The following is a 17117-nucleotide window of genomic DNA, read 5'->3' as shown; positions in this document are numbered from 1 at the left end:
TTGGACCAGAGCCCACTTATTCACATTTCTCAGGGGTGGCTTTACACACCCTCTAAACTGAAGCAGTATAAAACTGAGAAGGTACAATTTTTCACATCAGTGAAGTAAGGAGAAGGGGAAAACTGCACCCAATCATATTACTATTTATACTCTCTCAGGTCTTAAAGATATAGAAACTCTTTTGGAATACAGTTACCTTAGTGGAAGCATATCCATAGCAGAAGATGAAAACAAATTTTACCTTTACTTCTCTTGTGACAAAATATCCCCCCAAACCTCCTGAGGCAACTCAAGAAATCTTCACAACGTAAAGGTTTCAGGGCAATGACTTGTGAACTTGCTTCTTTTGCTCTAGAATATAAACCTCATTGAAAGGGTTGGCTGGCCAATCAATACTAAGAGAGCGGGCAGGGAATTATAGACTTCTACTTAACTCCCACCCACCCTTTTGGAGCACACATAGCTCAGAGCTATAATATCTCATTATTTTAATTATGTCTTCAGGTCTGTATTTACACAGAAACCATCTTCTAGCCCATAGAAAATGGGCACCAAAACAGAATATATAACAAAATGAGGGAGAGGTAAAGTCTGTTTGTGATCCAAGGCATAGATCTGGTTGTCAACTTTTCACTACAGTAGAGGTAATGCTGTCTTGGTGAATATATTTCTTCAGAGCAACTGTAACAGGCACCAAGTCTCCGTCAGGTGGGAAATGTGATGATTCTGGAGAATTAGGTGAAATTGGTCTAAAAACAGAAGTCCGTCTTCTTATTTTTGGATATGAGAGAAAACTATGGAAACAACAGTTAGTCTGGGTCAACCTGTGGTCCTCCAGATGTCCATGGACTACAATTCCCATGAGCCCCTGTCAGCAAATGCTGGCAGGGGCTCATGGGAATTGTAGTCCATGAACATCTGGAGGACCATAGGTTGACTACCCCTGCTTTACCCACCCTAGAAGATAAAGACACATAGCAATAGTAAGAAACAGAGATTTAAAAGATAGGAATTAAATAGTTTAAGACTTGGATCCTAGACCCTGTTTCTGCTTGTGCTTCCTCTGTACATTGCAGAGGCAGACTTCTGTAGTGGATAGACTGGTCTTAAGCAATAGGAGCTACTGCTAAGTTTGCCACTCTCAGGCTGTAAAACTTCTGGAGATTTAGGGGCAGAGCCTGGGGAAGGTGGGGTTTGGGGAGAGAAGAGGCCTTGGTGTAGTATAATGTCCTAGAGTCAACCCTCCAAATAAGCCATTTTCCCCAGGGCAATGTCAACTGGTGATGAGTTGTAGTTATGGTAGACCCGGATAGCCCAGGCTAGCCTGATCTCATGTGGTCTTGGAAGCTAAGCAGGGACAGCCTTGGTTAGTATTTGGGTGGGAAACAAGGAATCTTAGAGATGCAACTCAGGCAATGGCAAACTACCTCTGAATGTCTCTTGCCTTAAAAATCATATGGGACTACCATAAATTGGCTACAACTTGATGGTGCTTCCCACCACCACCACCACCTCTGTAGATTTCAGGCTCCACCTGGAGGCCAGCAACCCTACTGCTCATGCAAGATAAATGTCTCTCAGCGAGCTGCAAAGTGCCTGTTATGCAAGGAATGGGCTCTGCAGTGGAGGAAGGAGGTGTGAACAGAAACAATTGACAGAATTTAGACAATTAGCTTTTATCAAAAAAGGACAGGTAGGTGTAAGGGAGGCAAAAGCTATTTGAAATTAGAATGCTTCTAGCTTAAGTGCATCCATACTTTGCTCTTATTCTTGGGCTACTTGAATTAATTTATAATTATTCTGCAGATTTGTCTATAAAGTGGCAGAATAAATGCATCATGGTTCCATTCTTCTTTGCCTACCATGTCTCCTACTAAGGACAAGTAAACATTAAGGACTAGTGACTATTGTCCTGCTTTCCCATCAGAGGCCTGAGGACCAGGATAGCAGGCCCAAATTCTCAAGGCATGTAAACCCTGAGTCCCTATCTCTTACTTAATTACCACTAGTGCTGTTATATTTACTTACCTAAGTCTTGTACAGTTATAACATACAAGTCCGAGGTTTTACTTGCATATACTAAAGTTGCTGAAATGGAGCATCTTTGGAACTTGTCAGTCTCTGGGATGGAGTTCTGAGAATCTTGTGCTTGCAACTTTGAGCACAAGTTCTACAGTGAAAGAAAGAATATAAATGAAATCACAAGAACACCCAACCCTCTTTTGTTGTCCCTGGTTTTAAAACCAACCAATGTATATTTTAGGCAACGGTTCATACTATGTTCAATTACTTATTGCACCCATACAGAAGACTCATTAGCCCGACTACTGGTTGACTGTTTCACAATAAAAACTATTTTTAAAATTAACCAATTATGCTTTTAAAATGAAGATTCATGATGTGCGTTAATGACTCCACTGATGACACCGCCAAATGGAATTCTAATTGCAAGATGCAATTTTAATGGGGTTTAATGTTAATTAATTTATATGATTGTTATTTATATTGATGTACACTAGAAAGACAGTATAAAATTAAATAATAATAATAATAATATTATAGACCTAAAACACTCTGTATATTTTAGATGGATTAGTATATGCAAATGACCACTGGCTAAATAATTACTCCCGTAATATTTCTCCCCAACAGAAAGGAGACCAGTATGTTCTTGGCAAATAAAATTAGAAAATAAGCGTCTCAACCATTTTAAATCTCAACTTCCTTTACAGACTCTTTGTGACTTAACATTCCCTTTAAATGTGACTATGTCTAAATGAAATTACAGCCGTAAAACTATGTTTGTTTCGCACTATGACATTATTTTCCTTTCACCGCATTTTCTCTTGGCTTGAGTGGGAAGTCTGAAGGAATGATTGGGCCTTTGACTTTCACTATTGCTCCCCGTGATAAGATTTGATTTGCTTTCATACTTTAAATTAAAGGCTTGCGGCAAAAATTGCCTTGTCACCTAGCCAGATTCTCAGGGGAAATTTCTGAAAGTGCCTACAGAATTTCAGAATTCAATTTTAGAGTGCATCAATTGAAATTGCATTATTTGAGTATTCAGGATGTGTTCAACTGAGGTAGAAATTCTCAGCCATCTCATTTTGTCTGTCAGCAGGGACAGTAACCCTGGTGAAAGAAATACGAATATAACATTGGAAACACTGTGCTTTAAAAAAAAAACGTATTATCAAGAAACACATTACAGTGTATTACTTGTTGTCCAAATTACTTACCATTAAACAATAAGCATATTCTTTAAGGTACAATGTGCATCTCTACCTTTTACAAAGGAATTTTCATTATCTTATTTTGGGATATTTATTATCTAATGCTGTAGATTGGTTTATATTAACATTTTCATGCTACGCATTTCAAGTAGAATCTTGATCTAGAATATTTCACTCATTGGGATCATATTTTTTTCTGTACTCCATCAGACCGTTTCATATTGTATAGTTTGAGTGAAAAATAAGCAGCATTTCCCTCATGCCCAAAGATAAAATAGTTCACAGGTTTACTCTGCTCTGGTTCGGCCTCACTTGGAGTACTGTGTTCAGTTTTGGTTACCCCAATTGAAGAGGGATGTTGACAAACTAGAACGTGTCCAGAGGAGGGCAACAAAGATGGTGAGGGGTTTGGAGACCAAGACGTATGAGGAAAGGTTGGGAGAGCTTGGTCTGTTTAGCCTAGAGAGGAGATGACTGAGAGGGGATCTGATAACCATCTTCAAGTATTTAAAAGGGTGCCATATAGAGGATGGAGCAGAATTGTTCTCTCTTGCCCTGGAGGGACAGACCAGAACAAATGGGATGAGATTAATTCAAAAGAAATTCCATCTAAACATCTGGAAGAAGTTCCTGACAGTTAGAGTGGTTTCTCAGTGGAACAGGCTTTCTCGGGAGGTGGTGGGATCTCCATCTTTGGAAATTTTTAAACAGAGGCTAGATAGCCATCTGATGGAGAGGCCGATTCTGTGAAGGCAAAGGGGTGGCAGGTTATAGTAGATGAGTGTTTGGGATGTGAATGTCCTGCATAATGCAGGGAGTTGGACTAGATGACCCATGAGGTCCCTTCCAACCCTATTATTCTATGATTCTATGATTCTAGGTGTTTGTTTTTCAGTGTCTCCCCGCTCCAAAGTTCCCAAGTTTTTGGTCAATTATGTTTCTTAAAGTTCTCAAAGAAACCATCACCCCAATACCTCAATTAGTTCCCCTCCCCAATGTTCTGTGTTGTTGTTTTTTTCCTGGGCTTTCACATTCCAAGGCAGAAAATATTTTTGAATCTGGAAGTTTCCTGGTTCAGTCCTTGGAACATCCTAAGGATATCATCCTGTAAGACAGAGCTCTTCCTCCAGGTGTTTGGTTGAGACCAGCAGATTGGGGGAAACAGAGTGGAGGGTTGTAGTTTGCTGTGGGTTTGGGGAATTGCAATGTATTTTATTGGACTATATTATATCAGTTGTATTATATTTTATCTGATGTTAGCTGCCACAAGCCAACAGATCAGGAGTGGTGGCCTATAAGTAGTACTACTAGTGGTGGTGGTGATGTGGTAGTGATGATGATGATGGTGATGGGTGAAGCCTAGGATGCAATTACAGCTAATCTCCAGACTATGGAGATCAATTCACCTGGAGCAAATGGATGCTTTGAAGGGTGGGCTCTGTGACATTGTATCCCACTAAGGTCCTCCATGAGTTTCATCCACTGGCTGCTTAAAGAATAAATATTTAATTCAGGAGAGAAAGAACTGTGTAAAAAGAGAGAGATGCTTCATGTGAGTATGCCTTCTCTAGAAATGCTAGGTGTGAGATGGGGTGGTAGCTGGCTGGGTCCTGTGGGTCCAACATTGGTTTCTTCAATACAGGCAGAACTACTGCCTCTTTCAGCCTCCCCAGGAACATCCCTGAAGACAGGGGCAGATTTATTATTTCTCTGAGAGGTCTCCTGATCCTCTCATCACCCAATTTAGGGAGCTATCAAGGACGGGGTCAAGGGGGCAAGTGATCAGCCTCATCAAAGCTAGCAACCTATCCACATTAGTTTGTGAAAATGCCCTGAAACTTTCAAAGCCTTCCCTTGAGGGCAACCAAAGGGCCTCCTGTTCTCTTATTGTATTAGCAGTTGGTGGAAGGTCACAGCAAAGAGACAAGATTTTATCCACAAAATGGCTCACAAAAGCCTCACAGCTTAAAGGCAATAGACTAGCATTTGAGTACCCTACTTTGAGGGCAACAAGAAATCAAATTACCCTAAACTGTTGACCCAGGTGTGAGCTCATGGATGCAGTGGAGGCTGAAATCCCTCTTTGCAGCCTTCACTGTCATCTCATAGACTCTCATATACAATGTTCTTGCTGCTTCGTCACAAATTTTCCTCCAAATTCACTCTACCATCTCAGCTCCCATTTCCTTCCTTTCAGATCCCCAATGTACCAGGGAGCTGAATTAGAACAGGGGCAGGGAGGGTGCTGGGAAGCAATCCCATCAATGAATAAGATGGACAACTCCCCGTACACGTACATTTGCTGTCGTACTTCCCATCGCATGGACTGGCCACCTGCACATGCATATACACACACGCTTGAAAAGTAATTCACAGTCTTTATTGGGTGCACTTTCAAGGCCCTCAACACATATCCCAAACAAAAGCCACTTCCCACAGAGAAGGCTGTGTCCATAACTCAGTACATAATTATTTCAGTGGCATGGAAACTCCTGTGACATGGTGGTCCTCATGCTGCCTCCCCTACTGGAAGCAGCCTAATGATGCAGGTTGGACTAGCCCTGTGGCTTCGTCTCATGCCACTGCCCCTCTATCTTAGGGACTGGGGAGTCATTGGCTTGGGAAATAATCTTATCACTGGCCCCAACCATCACATCACAGGCGCGGGTAATGCTATACCCCTTTCTTTGCTGGTAATGTCCACACTGGGCCTGACAAATTCTGAGAAAGTTGTTTGTGTTTGCTGATGGTCATGAAGCTACGCAGTGGTGTGTGCAAAGAGCTGTCCCTAACCATTTTTTTGGGGAAGCCAATTAACTTAAGTGGACCTAGGAGGGTGTAACTCTGCTTAAGATTGCACTGTTACTCAGAGTTCTAACCGCAGACTGGAACTTTAGTCTGTTCCAGTGGGGGGGGGGGTCTGTGGGTGCAGCAGAATTGACTCTGCTATTAGAAGCCAAAGGAGCTGGCTATCCGCAGACCACCAGAAAACAGCAGAAATTGATTTGGGGTGGGGGTACATGGTCATGGAAAAGGGTTCACCACCACCCTGGGAGGAGGAGTAGAACTAGCAGGAGCTTACCTGATGGAGTGCTGTCTAAGGAATGATTACAACCTTCTAATTGATCAGTTATTGGAAATTGTCTTCAGTCTAATCTATCTTTCTGTATTAGGAAATGCATCCAGAGCCGAGCAAAGAGCATGTGCAAGGCTGTATTTCATGCAAGGATTTTAGATAAGTTGAAGAATTAGGTTCTAAGTGAGTTACAGATAGTTTTAAAATGTTTAGGTTAAAAATTAATGGTCATCATAACTCGGCTTTCCAGTTAGGGTTGAGCCTAATAGAGCTGATGCCAAAGGTCTGGGAATGCTCTGCCAAGTGTGAGCCTAGGGGCTGAGTACTGGTCCAGTGACCCCATGCCATGTCAGGGGCCCCAGGGCTGGCCTGGAGACTTTGGGGGTGGTCCTGGAGATGACATTTAAGTATTGGCATAATTACATTCATCCAGGCGTCTGACATTAAGTAGATGTAACCCCTAGACTTTGCACAGGTTTTTGATGAACAAGAGTTCCCTGTGACGTTTTTCTTTTTGCTGCAGCTAATATAAAAACTCAAAAAAAAAGGTTTTCCAGTCTGTCACGTATTTGAATAACACGTATTTGAATAACACGTATTTGAATAACACGTATTTGAATAGTGAGGACCCTTGGCCCAGGGTTAGCCCGTCTTGCATGACTGGAACCTGTCCAGCCGATCAGCCCAGTGGGACATTACCTGGTTGCCTTAATGGCCAACCATCCCCTGAAGATAGGGCAGGAATAGTCCAAGACAGACTTTGACTCACTGGCTGTCTGCCTTGTGGGTGGGCGGCTTCATATTCTGGCTGATGAAGTTGAGGAAAGTGTTGCAACGTAAACATTTTTGGGGGGATCCTTGAATGTCTGTGTGGTTTTGATCTCTCTGCAACTTTCAGAAGCTTGCATTTTCATATGAAAACTTAAGTAGTGTCTCAGGTTGTAATGATGAGGCAACACTTTTTTTTTTTAGCTTTCCCATTACCTTGTCAAGAAAACTATAATTATGATACGGGCAGACAGCGGATGAGGTGCTTAAATTGTTGGTAATAGATGGTGCATAGGTTGCTGATACAAACAAGGCTGATCTGGGGTGGTTAGGATAAAAGGGAGGTTATTTTCAGCATCGCAACTCAGGAAGTTCTAACTGCAGACTGGAACTTTGTCTGGCTAGACAACCACAAGGTCTAAATGGCCCTGTGGGATCATCGGTGGGTGACCCTGGTGAGCAATGTCACGCTTCTATGCAAAATTCCTCACAATATGCGGAAGTGGTCAATGTTGTCTGAAACCATAATATATTCTTTCGATGAAAGTAACTTGATGGAGAGGCCTTAGAGTCAAGTTAAAGTTAATTGCAGTGGACTCAGGAAATATTGTTCATTAAAAGAAAATGTGCTCCCCAGTCTCCTCCAGTGATTGACCCCATTACACCATCAGTGATGTTATCAGGAGCATGATGGGATTTGGAAATCTATTTAATCCAAATCTCCTGTTTCCCTCATTCTCTAGAATTTACCTGGGCCCATTCTGCACACATAGGATAATGCACTTTCAATGTGCTTTGGCAGCTGGATTTTCCTGTGCAGAACAGGAAAATCTACTTCCAAACAGCATTGAAAGTGCATTATCTTTTGTGTGCAGAAAAGGCCCTGGTAAATTTACCTGGCCTTACCCAGTTATACTAGGCTAGTCTGATCTCATCAGATCTGAGAAACTAAGCAGGGTCAGCCCTGGATCATAATTGGATGGAAGGCCACCAAGCAATACCACGGTCATGACAAGCAATGGCACACTGTCTCTGAAAGGCTCTTGCCTTGAAAACCCTACATGGTTGTCATAAGTCAGCTGTGACTTGACTGCAACAACAAAATGCACTGGGAAAAGCACAGGATGGAGAAGTCTCATTCTGAGTACCACATTTTGTCCCTGCTGCCACCAGGTAAGTTAGGTGGGAAGGAAGTGGCTGTGGCAATGAGGTAAGCTGACACCAAGGCAGGGTCATTATTAGCAGGACTGTGCTAGTCATGGCCAACCATCCCCATTCCTAGTAATTCCCCCATTACAATGGAAGCAAGGTGCTTTGATCATACCATTTGCTCTGCAAGAATTATAGAATCATAGAATTATTTTTGAGTTTGCGTCCATTCCCAGTATAGACTATTGTCACTAGTCAACTCCCTAGTCCCTATGACAGAATGTAATCCTGTCTGGAGCTTATTACTATGACCATTATATGTATGTAAGTGTTATCAAATTGCATTCGATTTATGGTAACCACAGCACAGGGCATTCAGGGCAAGTGAGAAGCAAAGGTGGTTTGCCATTGCCTTCTTCTGCAGAGTCTCCTGTATTGGTTTCTTACCTACCTACCTACCAACCTTACTTAGCTTCTGAGATCTGACAAGATCAGGCTATACCATGCTGGCTTTCCCTGTAGCCACTGATAGTGGGAAGTGCCATCAAATCACAGCTTATAGTGCCCCTGTAGTGTTTTCAAGGCAAGAGATGTTCAGAGGTGGTTTCCCATCGCCTGGCTGTGCACCACAACTCCAGCATCCCTTGGAGGTCTCCCATCCAAATACTAACCTGAACCAACTCTGCTTAACTCCTAAGCTCTGGTGAGATTGGGCTATACTATGCTGACTGCCCCTGCGGACATTGAATGGAGTGAAAAGAGGCAATGAAGCACAATGGTTTAAAATTCTCCTTCTCCTTCTCCTCCTCTTCCTCCTTTTCTTTTTGTGGGGGGAAGTATAGACATACCACCATAACACCAATTTCAGAAGCAAAGTTTAGCTTTCCTTAAATTTACAAACAGAAAAGGCATATAGTTTGAGAAATCACAGTCTAGCAATTTCTAAGCAAAGGAAAAATAAAATTAGCAATACATGTAATCCTCTCCCTCTAGGTATGAAACTTCCCCTGCTGTGATGGTGAGTTAAGAGACAGGAAGAATAATCTTTAAGTTACCAGACTTCTATTCCCAGCCATGCTTTTGGTCTCTGCTTTTCATGGCCATTCCTGGGCTTCTTCATCCATATTATTAAAGTACAGGTTAACCATTTACTTTGCAAAGTGTAATGTGTGCATAGATGTCTGTGGGTAAAACATTTCACTACCCCTTCCTTTGCAACGAATAGCTACATATGCCCCATCCTTTGCATGGCTTGAGCTCTTATCAGTTCAGGAGCTAGGAAAGCTGGGCTTATCAACCACTGCTAGGTTTTTGGGAAATGGAAGCAACCTCCCATCCCTTCTTCCGGCTACATAGGAAGTTTTCAAGTGAAGTTGCACAGGCTGTCTCAGAGGAAGGTGCTTTAGCAGCTTCTCAAGCTTACCACCAGTCATTTTACTGAGAGTAATTTTGGAAATGTTAGACAGATGGGTGAGAACAAAAAGGTAAAAAGACAAACCAAAATACGGGACTTAACAGTAAGCCAAGGAAAGATAAAAGCCAAATGAAGGGGAAGAATTAAATAGGAAAAGAGGCAGGCCAAGGGGAGGAGCCAAATAAGGAGCAGGGGATAAAAGGTAGGTTTTCCTTCCTTTCAGAACTGGGAGTTATGTTACACAATAAGGTGACAGAGTAAAAGCCAGAACAGCCTGGAAGGGATTGGAACAGGCATTAAACAAGCAAGAGAATCACAAAAAACAGTGGGGTGTGTCACAGACACTTGGGAACAATGAAAAGGCAGAAATCCTGCACTTTTATTCATCCTTGCCAGGCCAAAAAGCCTCCAGAACACACAAAATTGGCCAGAACAGGCATGAAACAAACAAAAGTACTGCAAAAAATAGTGGGATGCATTCCAGGGTGTTCTAGGGGCATTTTGGCCCAGATCATGTTAATAAACGGGTGAGAGTTACCTAGTGACATACCAAGCAAACCTCTAGTTACTGAACTGCGAGATCACCATGTGCCAAAAACGTCAGCTGCAGACAAAGAAAAAAAAAGGAATGGCTGCAGCAATAAAGTATTATTCAAAGCTCCAGAAGTTAATTGTCTTTAATGTAAGAGTAGGGGGCTTCATCAGAACGAGGTCTGGAATTTCACTCTTCTTTTCAGAAATAATATTTTTTCATCTGTGAGGTGCTCCTAAACTTAGAAGTCATACACGTGCCACAATAATTTCAAAGAAAGCAATAGACCTCCTCTCACGGAACTTAATCTCTATTCTTATGATTAAACTCCCATCAATCCTACATGTACATATGGTCCTACAATGCAAAAATACAGAATGAACACAAATCTATATCAAATCTAAATAAACCTACTACTACAGCATTTTACCAATACAAATTACAACATATCTTCAAATATCCATAAGGGTAACCGCTCAACGTTATAGTGACTTTAAAGACTACGGTTTCACAAAAACTTCAGCTGCAGCAAGCCTGCATGCCTTTTTCCAAAAAATCATAAATACATTACAAAATATGATATGGGTTTGGCCATATGAGGGATATTGATTAGTAGGCTTGTGTTAATATCCTGAAAGTGCCTGGTTTGGCTGATAAGTGCAGTGTACAGCTGAGTGTTTCTGATCAGAAAACAACAAACAAAGAAAAGCACATTATCCAAGATTATATAATATAGAAACTATTTATTAGTCAATTTAATTCTACACATGAAACATTAAAGAGAAAATTCCTATTCTAATCTAAATAGCTGCTGGGGGCATCTCTGCACTCACCACATTGCAGGCTTTAAGGAAGGAATCAGTCTGGATTCTGCTGAGCCATCATTCCAAATAACAGGACTCTGAAAATATGCTCCCCCCTTATTATTGAGGAGCCTATTTATAGCATTTGCATATGGCTTTGCTTATTGAATATTGCTTTAAGTTGGGGGGGGTCCAAGATTAATTTTCAAAGAAAATCCCCAAATAGGCAGGGTCTTAATCTATTCACCGTTGCTATAAAGTTTTCTACTTACAATGTCTTTGTATTGGAGACCTGTTAACAACCTGGTATCTTGACAGCTGTTAAAGACAACCTGATGATTCAGTGGTCTGACAGCTGCCAAAGATTACCTAATGTCAATTGGTTTGCAGTCAAAGCTCAGATAATTGGCTTCAGCTGTTTACAATTAACTCTTACTCCATTCAGTTGGGGGCCAATAGCAAAGATGTATTTCACTATGGTGGTTTGTGGGTGCACATAATGCAACAGACTGGATCCATGCAATATTACACCACTTGGGAGCAACATTTTTGTCTGCGCTGGTAAGCATTTGGAATGTATTAAATGCATGGGAAGTAGTTCTCCTAGATATTGTAATGGCTCTGTTTGCATAGTTCTGTATTTTTCATATATTTTCAGATGAAATGTGCTAGGACAAAACAGAGGTAAAACAAGATGTTCAGTACTGGAAACTTGTTGCATATCATGGCAAATAATATGTATATGCAACATATTATTGCAAATAATATGTATATGCAACTGGAATAAAGACAAGACAACTCTTATACGCACCTTTGAATGTTGGTGCTAGTTTTGCCAGCTGTCACAGTGTTTTTTCTTATGTTGATGTTGTAACAGTGGTTGGTGTTTCAGTTTATTGGTTAAATCTAAAATGTTAGTTTCACCCACACCAGGAAATGGAACCTACTTCAATGGCCAATTAATAGGCTCAATATTGAGCAGATTAAGATCTTCTCCTACTTGGGGATTCTGTTCTTGGCAAATTAATATGGGGAAGCATAATCTCAGAGTCATGTTAGCTGGAATGTTGGCTCAGCATATTTCTCTTATGGGCAAATCAAGAGTTTTCTTTGATCAAAAAGTGTGTCCTAGAAACTGATTATAGTAGTTGGTTCTTTAGTAAGGTGACCAGATTTTAACATTGGTAAAGCGGGACACAATTGGCCAGGGGGGGGGGTTCTTGATTAAAAATTTGGTCTATATGGAGCAACAAAAATTTTCATAGAACACAAAAATAGTACTGTAATATATATTTTTTTACTTGCAACGTAAGTACAATTTGCCAGGTGCCCCCCAGATGTCCCTCCAAAAGTGGGACAATCTGGTCACCTTACTCTTCAGAGCCGGCGGGGTTTGCTCACCCCTTTCTTTTGGTCTTTCTTTTCCAAAATCTTTACTTCCCCTCCCCATATGTATTATCTTACTATCCCATGATATTACAGAGCTTTATTATTCACAAGATTGAATATTATACCCTCAGTGGTTCTACAGTGGAGATTTCTAAATATACCGTATTCCAACAGAATTTGCCCTTGTGGTCACTGATACAAATGTTGAAAAGTACCAGGCCCAGTACTGAGTTCTGTGGCACTCAACTGCTCACCTCCCTCCAGTCTGATGAAATACCATTGACAGCCACGCTTTGGGTGTGGTTTTCTAGCCAGTTGCCTACCCACTTACCATCCAAAAATTCAGTTTACAGTCCTCCAGTATTCCCATCATGGGAAAACATGTCAAAAGCCTTATTGAAATCCAGGTAAACAACATCCACTGAGTTTTGACAATCTAATAAGCCTGTCACTCAGTCAAAGAAGGAAACTAGGTTGGTCTGGCAGGACTTGTTGGAGACAACTCCATGCTGACTTTCCTGGATCAACAAATTGTTCTTCAGATGATTGCAGATTGCCCCCTTTAAAATCTGCTCTATTATCTTCCCTGCAATTGAGGTCAAACTCACTGACGTGTAGGTTCCCAGGTCATCTCTCCTCCCTTTTTTGAAGGTTGAGATAACATTAACTCTTCTCCAGTCTTCTGCACCTCTCCAGTCCTCCAAAAGGTCCTAAAAATGATGGACTAGTATTCCGCAAGGTCTCCAGAAAGTTCTTTGAGCACTCTCAGGTGTACATCATCTGCCTGGATTATTTGAATTCATCCAACACAGCCAGATGCCTCTTGACAGCTTCTCTTTCCATGTCAACCTGCCACCCAGACACTACATCTTGCCTAATATCCTCCGTAGAGGTGTCCATATTCTTCTGGGAAAACAGAGGTAAAAAGATATTGAGACTTTCTACTTTCTCTCTATCAGAGTCTCTCCATCATCCCCCAACTATTCCCTCATTTACCTTATGTTTGCTCCCCACATACCTGAAAAACCTTTTGTTATAGTGGGCTTTCCTGGCCAGTCTCAGCTCACTCCCAGCCTTGGGATTTCTGATGGCTGACCTACAGTGACTAGTAACCTGCAGATACTCTTCTTTAGACTCTTCTGTCCTTCCCTCCATTTCTTGAACATTACCTTTTTCTTCCTTAACTCCTCCTAGAGTTCTCTGTTCATACAAATAGCCTTTTTTGGCTCCCTTACCATGTTTCCGTCTTGCTAGAATAGTCATGGCTTGAGCATGTAGCTCTTGTTTAAGGAGGGCCCAGCCATCACTTGCTAATTTCTCTTCCAGCATTCTGGTCCACAGGATGACTAATAGTTTCTCTGAGTTTATTAAGGTCTGCCCTATGGAAGTCTAACAGACATGTTTGACTATGAACTCCCAGCACCACCATCACCAGGGTCCTCGCCTCCTTCGCCCCATCCACCAGCTCTTGCCTGTTGGGCAGGATTAAGTTGAGTATGGTCGAGCTTCTCATAGCTTCTTCTACCATTTGAAAAAGGAAATTGTCAGCCAGGCAGATCAGAAAGTTGCCCACCTCTGGACACTTAACAGAGTTTGTTTCCCAGCATACATCAGGGAAATTGATGTCACCCATAATTACAAGGTCATGTTGCTGGGATGTCCATCAAGCTTTTTCAGGAGGACAGCATCCTCATCTTCACTCTAGTTAGGTAGTCTATAGCAGACACCAACCACTATGCTCTGTTTTCCCCTTCCTTATATTTACCCAGATAAATCAAACCTGGACTCTCTCTAGAAGCTAAAATGATTAAACGTTATGAGAAGGCCAGAAATGCTGGAAAGGACAATAAGGCTAGGAAAAGTTGAAGGCACCAGGAAAAGAGGAAGACCCAACATGAGATGGACTCAATCAAGAAAGTGTGGCCTGTAGTTTTCAAGATGTGAGCAAAGCTCTTAACTATACAATGCTTGGAAGGTCATTTCACAAGGTCACCATACGCTGGAAGTGACTTAGTGACACACATGTTAGTAAAGGTACAGATACTAGTCAATAGGCACGCCTTACCAAATATAACTACTGTCAAAAGCTAGCTTTTTCCCATTGAACTTTGAAAAAGCACTGAAAAACATCACCAGAGATAATCCAGCAATGAAAAAAAAATCTGTGTTTTGAGAGTAACAAGGTGCTCTAAGACTATCTCTGCTCTTCAAATGCTCGGAAGGGTGGAAGGCTGAGTCAACCTTGAGCCGGCTGCTGGGATTGAACTCCCAACCTCATGGACAGACAGCTTCAGACGGCATTTCTGCCGCTTACCACAAGAGGCTCTTTCAAATGCTTATGACATTTTTCCCCATGTTACCAAACAATAGAAGTCAGTCTTCTATCTAGAATCAAAGCCCTTTCTTTGAGAGAAAAGCCTTCTGAATGCTAATTCCTGTAACATGGGAAGTCTTTCGCATGAGCCTTTTCTGGCAAAACCCCCAGAAAAAAAATTTCCCTTCAGCTTTGAAATGGAAATAAGTTTTCTCCCTATAACAGTTCATTTGCATGTTCCCTTCATAGCCTGCATTTCAGAAAGTGTGTTAAGTAACTCATGGGGAGGAGAGATTTAATTTAAAAATAAAGATTGCACAAGACAGGGAAGTTCTTTTATCTTAGCAATGTTGATTAGCCATGGGAAAGGTCTGAGGAAATATTGGTTATAAAATGCAAGAACTTAAGACAAAAAGCTGCCATTAGCAACCTAGAGTATTAGCAAATACCTAGAAGAGGTCTCCAGCGCACCCAAAATATGCAAATAGTTTTCAAAGAGACCAGATGGGGGACTTCTAGCAAAAACAGATTTAGCAATGCAAACCTTGCCACCTAATGAGAGTCCCAGTACCTTTCAAAATGCATAGAGTTCATAAATCTTATAATGGTCAGGAGTCTCATAGCTTCAGCTCAAAGAACTTTCATGGTTTCAGAGAGAAGGGATCAATTAATGCAGATATGAGTTATTCCCAACCTGGACCTTTTCCACACCAGGAATTCAGCCCAGTCCAGCACTCGTCCTGCCGCTTCCGGATGATGGTGGCACTGGCCCAGGGCATTCCTGGGCCTGGTGTGACTCGGGCCCTCAGTCGGCCTGTGACAAGGGAACATGGATAAATGTTTGTCCCATTGTTGCAAATTGCAAGGGAATTAGTCCTGTGACCAAGTGAGCGCTGGGCCAGGCCAAATTCCTGGTGCGGAAAAGGTCCTGGAGCCTGCCCGCTGATATCTGCATGTTTTGGCTTGCGCTTGTTTTGGTCTCAACTAAATCTTAGCTTTCTTTTGCTTTCTTGGTACAAGATCCGTTTCAGAGCCCAGGAGGATCAACTGTATGTCTGCACAGAGCATCTGTTCAGAAACAAGTATTTCCATCATGGGAAAGATCCTTAGACTGGAACCTTCCAGCATTTTGTGATTTGCCCCACGGCAGCCATTTTGTGATTGGCAATTGCACCCATTTTGTGAAGGCATCCTCTTTTGTTGCTTTTCTTTCCTGTCTCCACATGCTCTTTTTTTCTTGCTGACTGAGGTGAAAAACTGGGATGATAAGGTTGGGCTGCGTCTCCCCCTCAAACTGCTGCCCCCCCCCCTCTGTTCATAATAATGCTTTGACATTCTTCTGTCATTTATGAGATTGATGTCGGCAACACTGTTATGCAGGAATTGACTAGCTCAATTGAGGTGTATAGATATGGGAGAAATGATTGGGTATATAGAAGACTTTGGTGGAGCAACAGAGATGGTATATGATACACATGGTTCCAAACAGGGAATTATTTCCTTGTCCCTGCTGTAGAAGCCCACTTAACATGAAGTGGAAAGAGGCACTCTACGCCTGCACAATTGTGGTCCACTATGTCCAATGCATCCTTCTGTTTGCTGTTTTCCACATTTCCATCCTACTCTTTCTGCAAAAAGTTCAGGAATGAGATTCATTGCTTATGCTATAGAATATTCCACCCTAAAGGTGAGGATAAGTCCAGTGAACTTCATAGCCAAAGTGGGATTTGAACCCAAAGCCAAATCCAGTATTGGCTCACTACCCAATATTGCATTTCAAGACACTCTGTGTGATAACCACCTTATAGTAAAGTTTGCTCCAGTTTTTTTTCCCACACACACTAAATAATGCACTTTCAATCCACCTTCGGTGGATTTCACTGGGTGAAATGGCACTTACAAACAGGTGCTGAAGTGGATCAAAAGTGTCATATTTAGCAGGTGTGGAAGCACCCAGTGTTATCTAACACCCATGGCCACCTGAGTGGCATACTGAAATATATTTACAGAGATGTTCACTGACTCAGAACTTTGCTCATCTGAATGAGGGCAGTTTGTGTTATTTAATATGTTTGGTGACTTGCTTGATTTCTTTTGCAAAAATGAAACATGACAGAAGCCATAAGCAAGTGCTCCTGGTATATCTGCAAGAGAAGGAAGGCTCCATAATCTATGCCAGGAGTAGCTAAACCGTGGCTTTTCAGTGAATCAGAGTTTGGCTATCTCTGGTCAATGCAAAACCCCATACAGGGAAAGTTTTGGACACTATGGCAACAGCATTTCTCTCTGCTTTACTCTGTTGGGCTAGACTAGGATCCATCCTGAATACTCAATTCGGGTTGTTGGATAGAATGAACTTTGCACTCATGCAGGCTCTTTTTGGCAAAATAATGATGACCATAAGAGTCTTAATATTGCGTAACAAAAGGTAGTTTT

General features: G+C 41.8%; 2 protein-coding genes across 5 annotated transcripts in view; one reads left to right on the top strand and one right to left on the bottom strand.

Annotated features, from left to right (window-relative positions):
- The window catches only part of AMBN (ameloblastin), a 29994-nt gene extending 18773 nt beyond the window's left edge, over positions 1-11221 (bottom strand). The window contains exons 1-2 of one of the 4 annotated variants that reach the window (XM_077345408.1): positions 11009-11220; positions 2029-2170 (exon numbers count right to left, since the gene is read on the bottom strand). Coding sequence is in view for 1 of the 4 variants with exons in the window: in XM_077345407.1 (XP_077201522.1) it covers positions 11009-11013 (5 nt within the window). In the remaining 3 variants the exon portion in view is untranslated. Of the gene's footprint in view, positions 1-241; positions 398-2028; positions 2171-10193; positions 10219-11008 lie in introns of those variants that run through there. The other 3 variants (XM_077345409.1, XM_077345407.1, XM_077345410.1) reach the window with 3 other exon arrangements.
- The window catches only part of LOC143841291 (uncharacterized), a 188566-nt gene that overhangs the window by 108236 nt on the left and 63213 nt on the right, over positions 1-17117 (top strand). The gene's annotated exons all lie outside the window — the stretch shown is intronic.

The sequence above is a fragment of the Paroedura picta genome, chromosome 7 (assembly GCF_049243985.1).
Source record: "Paroedura picta isolate Pp20150507F chromosome 7, Ppicta_v3.0, whole genome shotgun sequence".
NCBI lineage: Eukaryota > Metazoa > Chordata > Lepidosauria > Squamata > Gekkonidae > Paroedura > Paroedura picta.
Note: the sequence above shows the minus strand (reverse complement) of the source record. Positions and strands in the feature narration are given on the sequence as shown.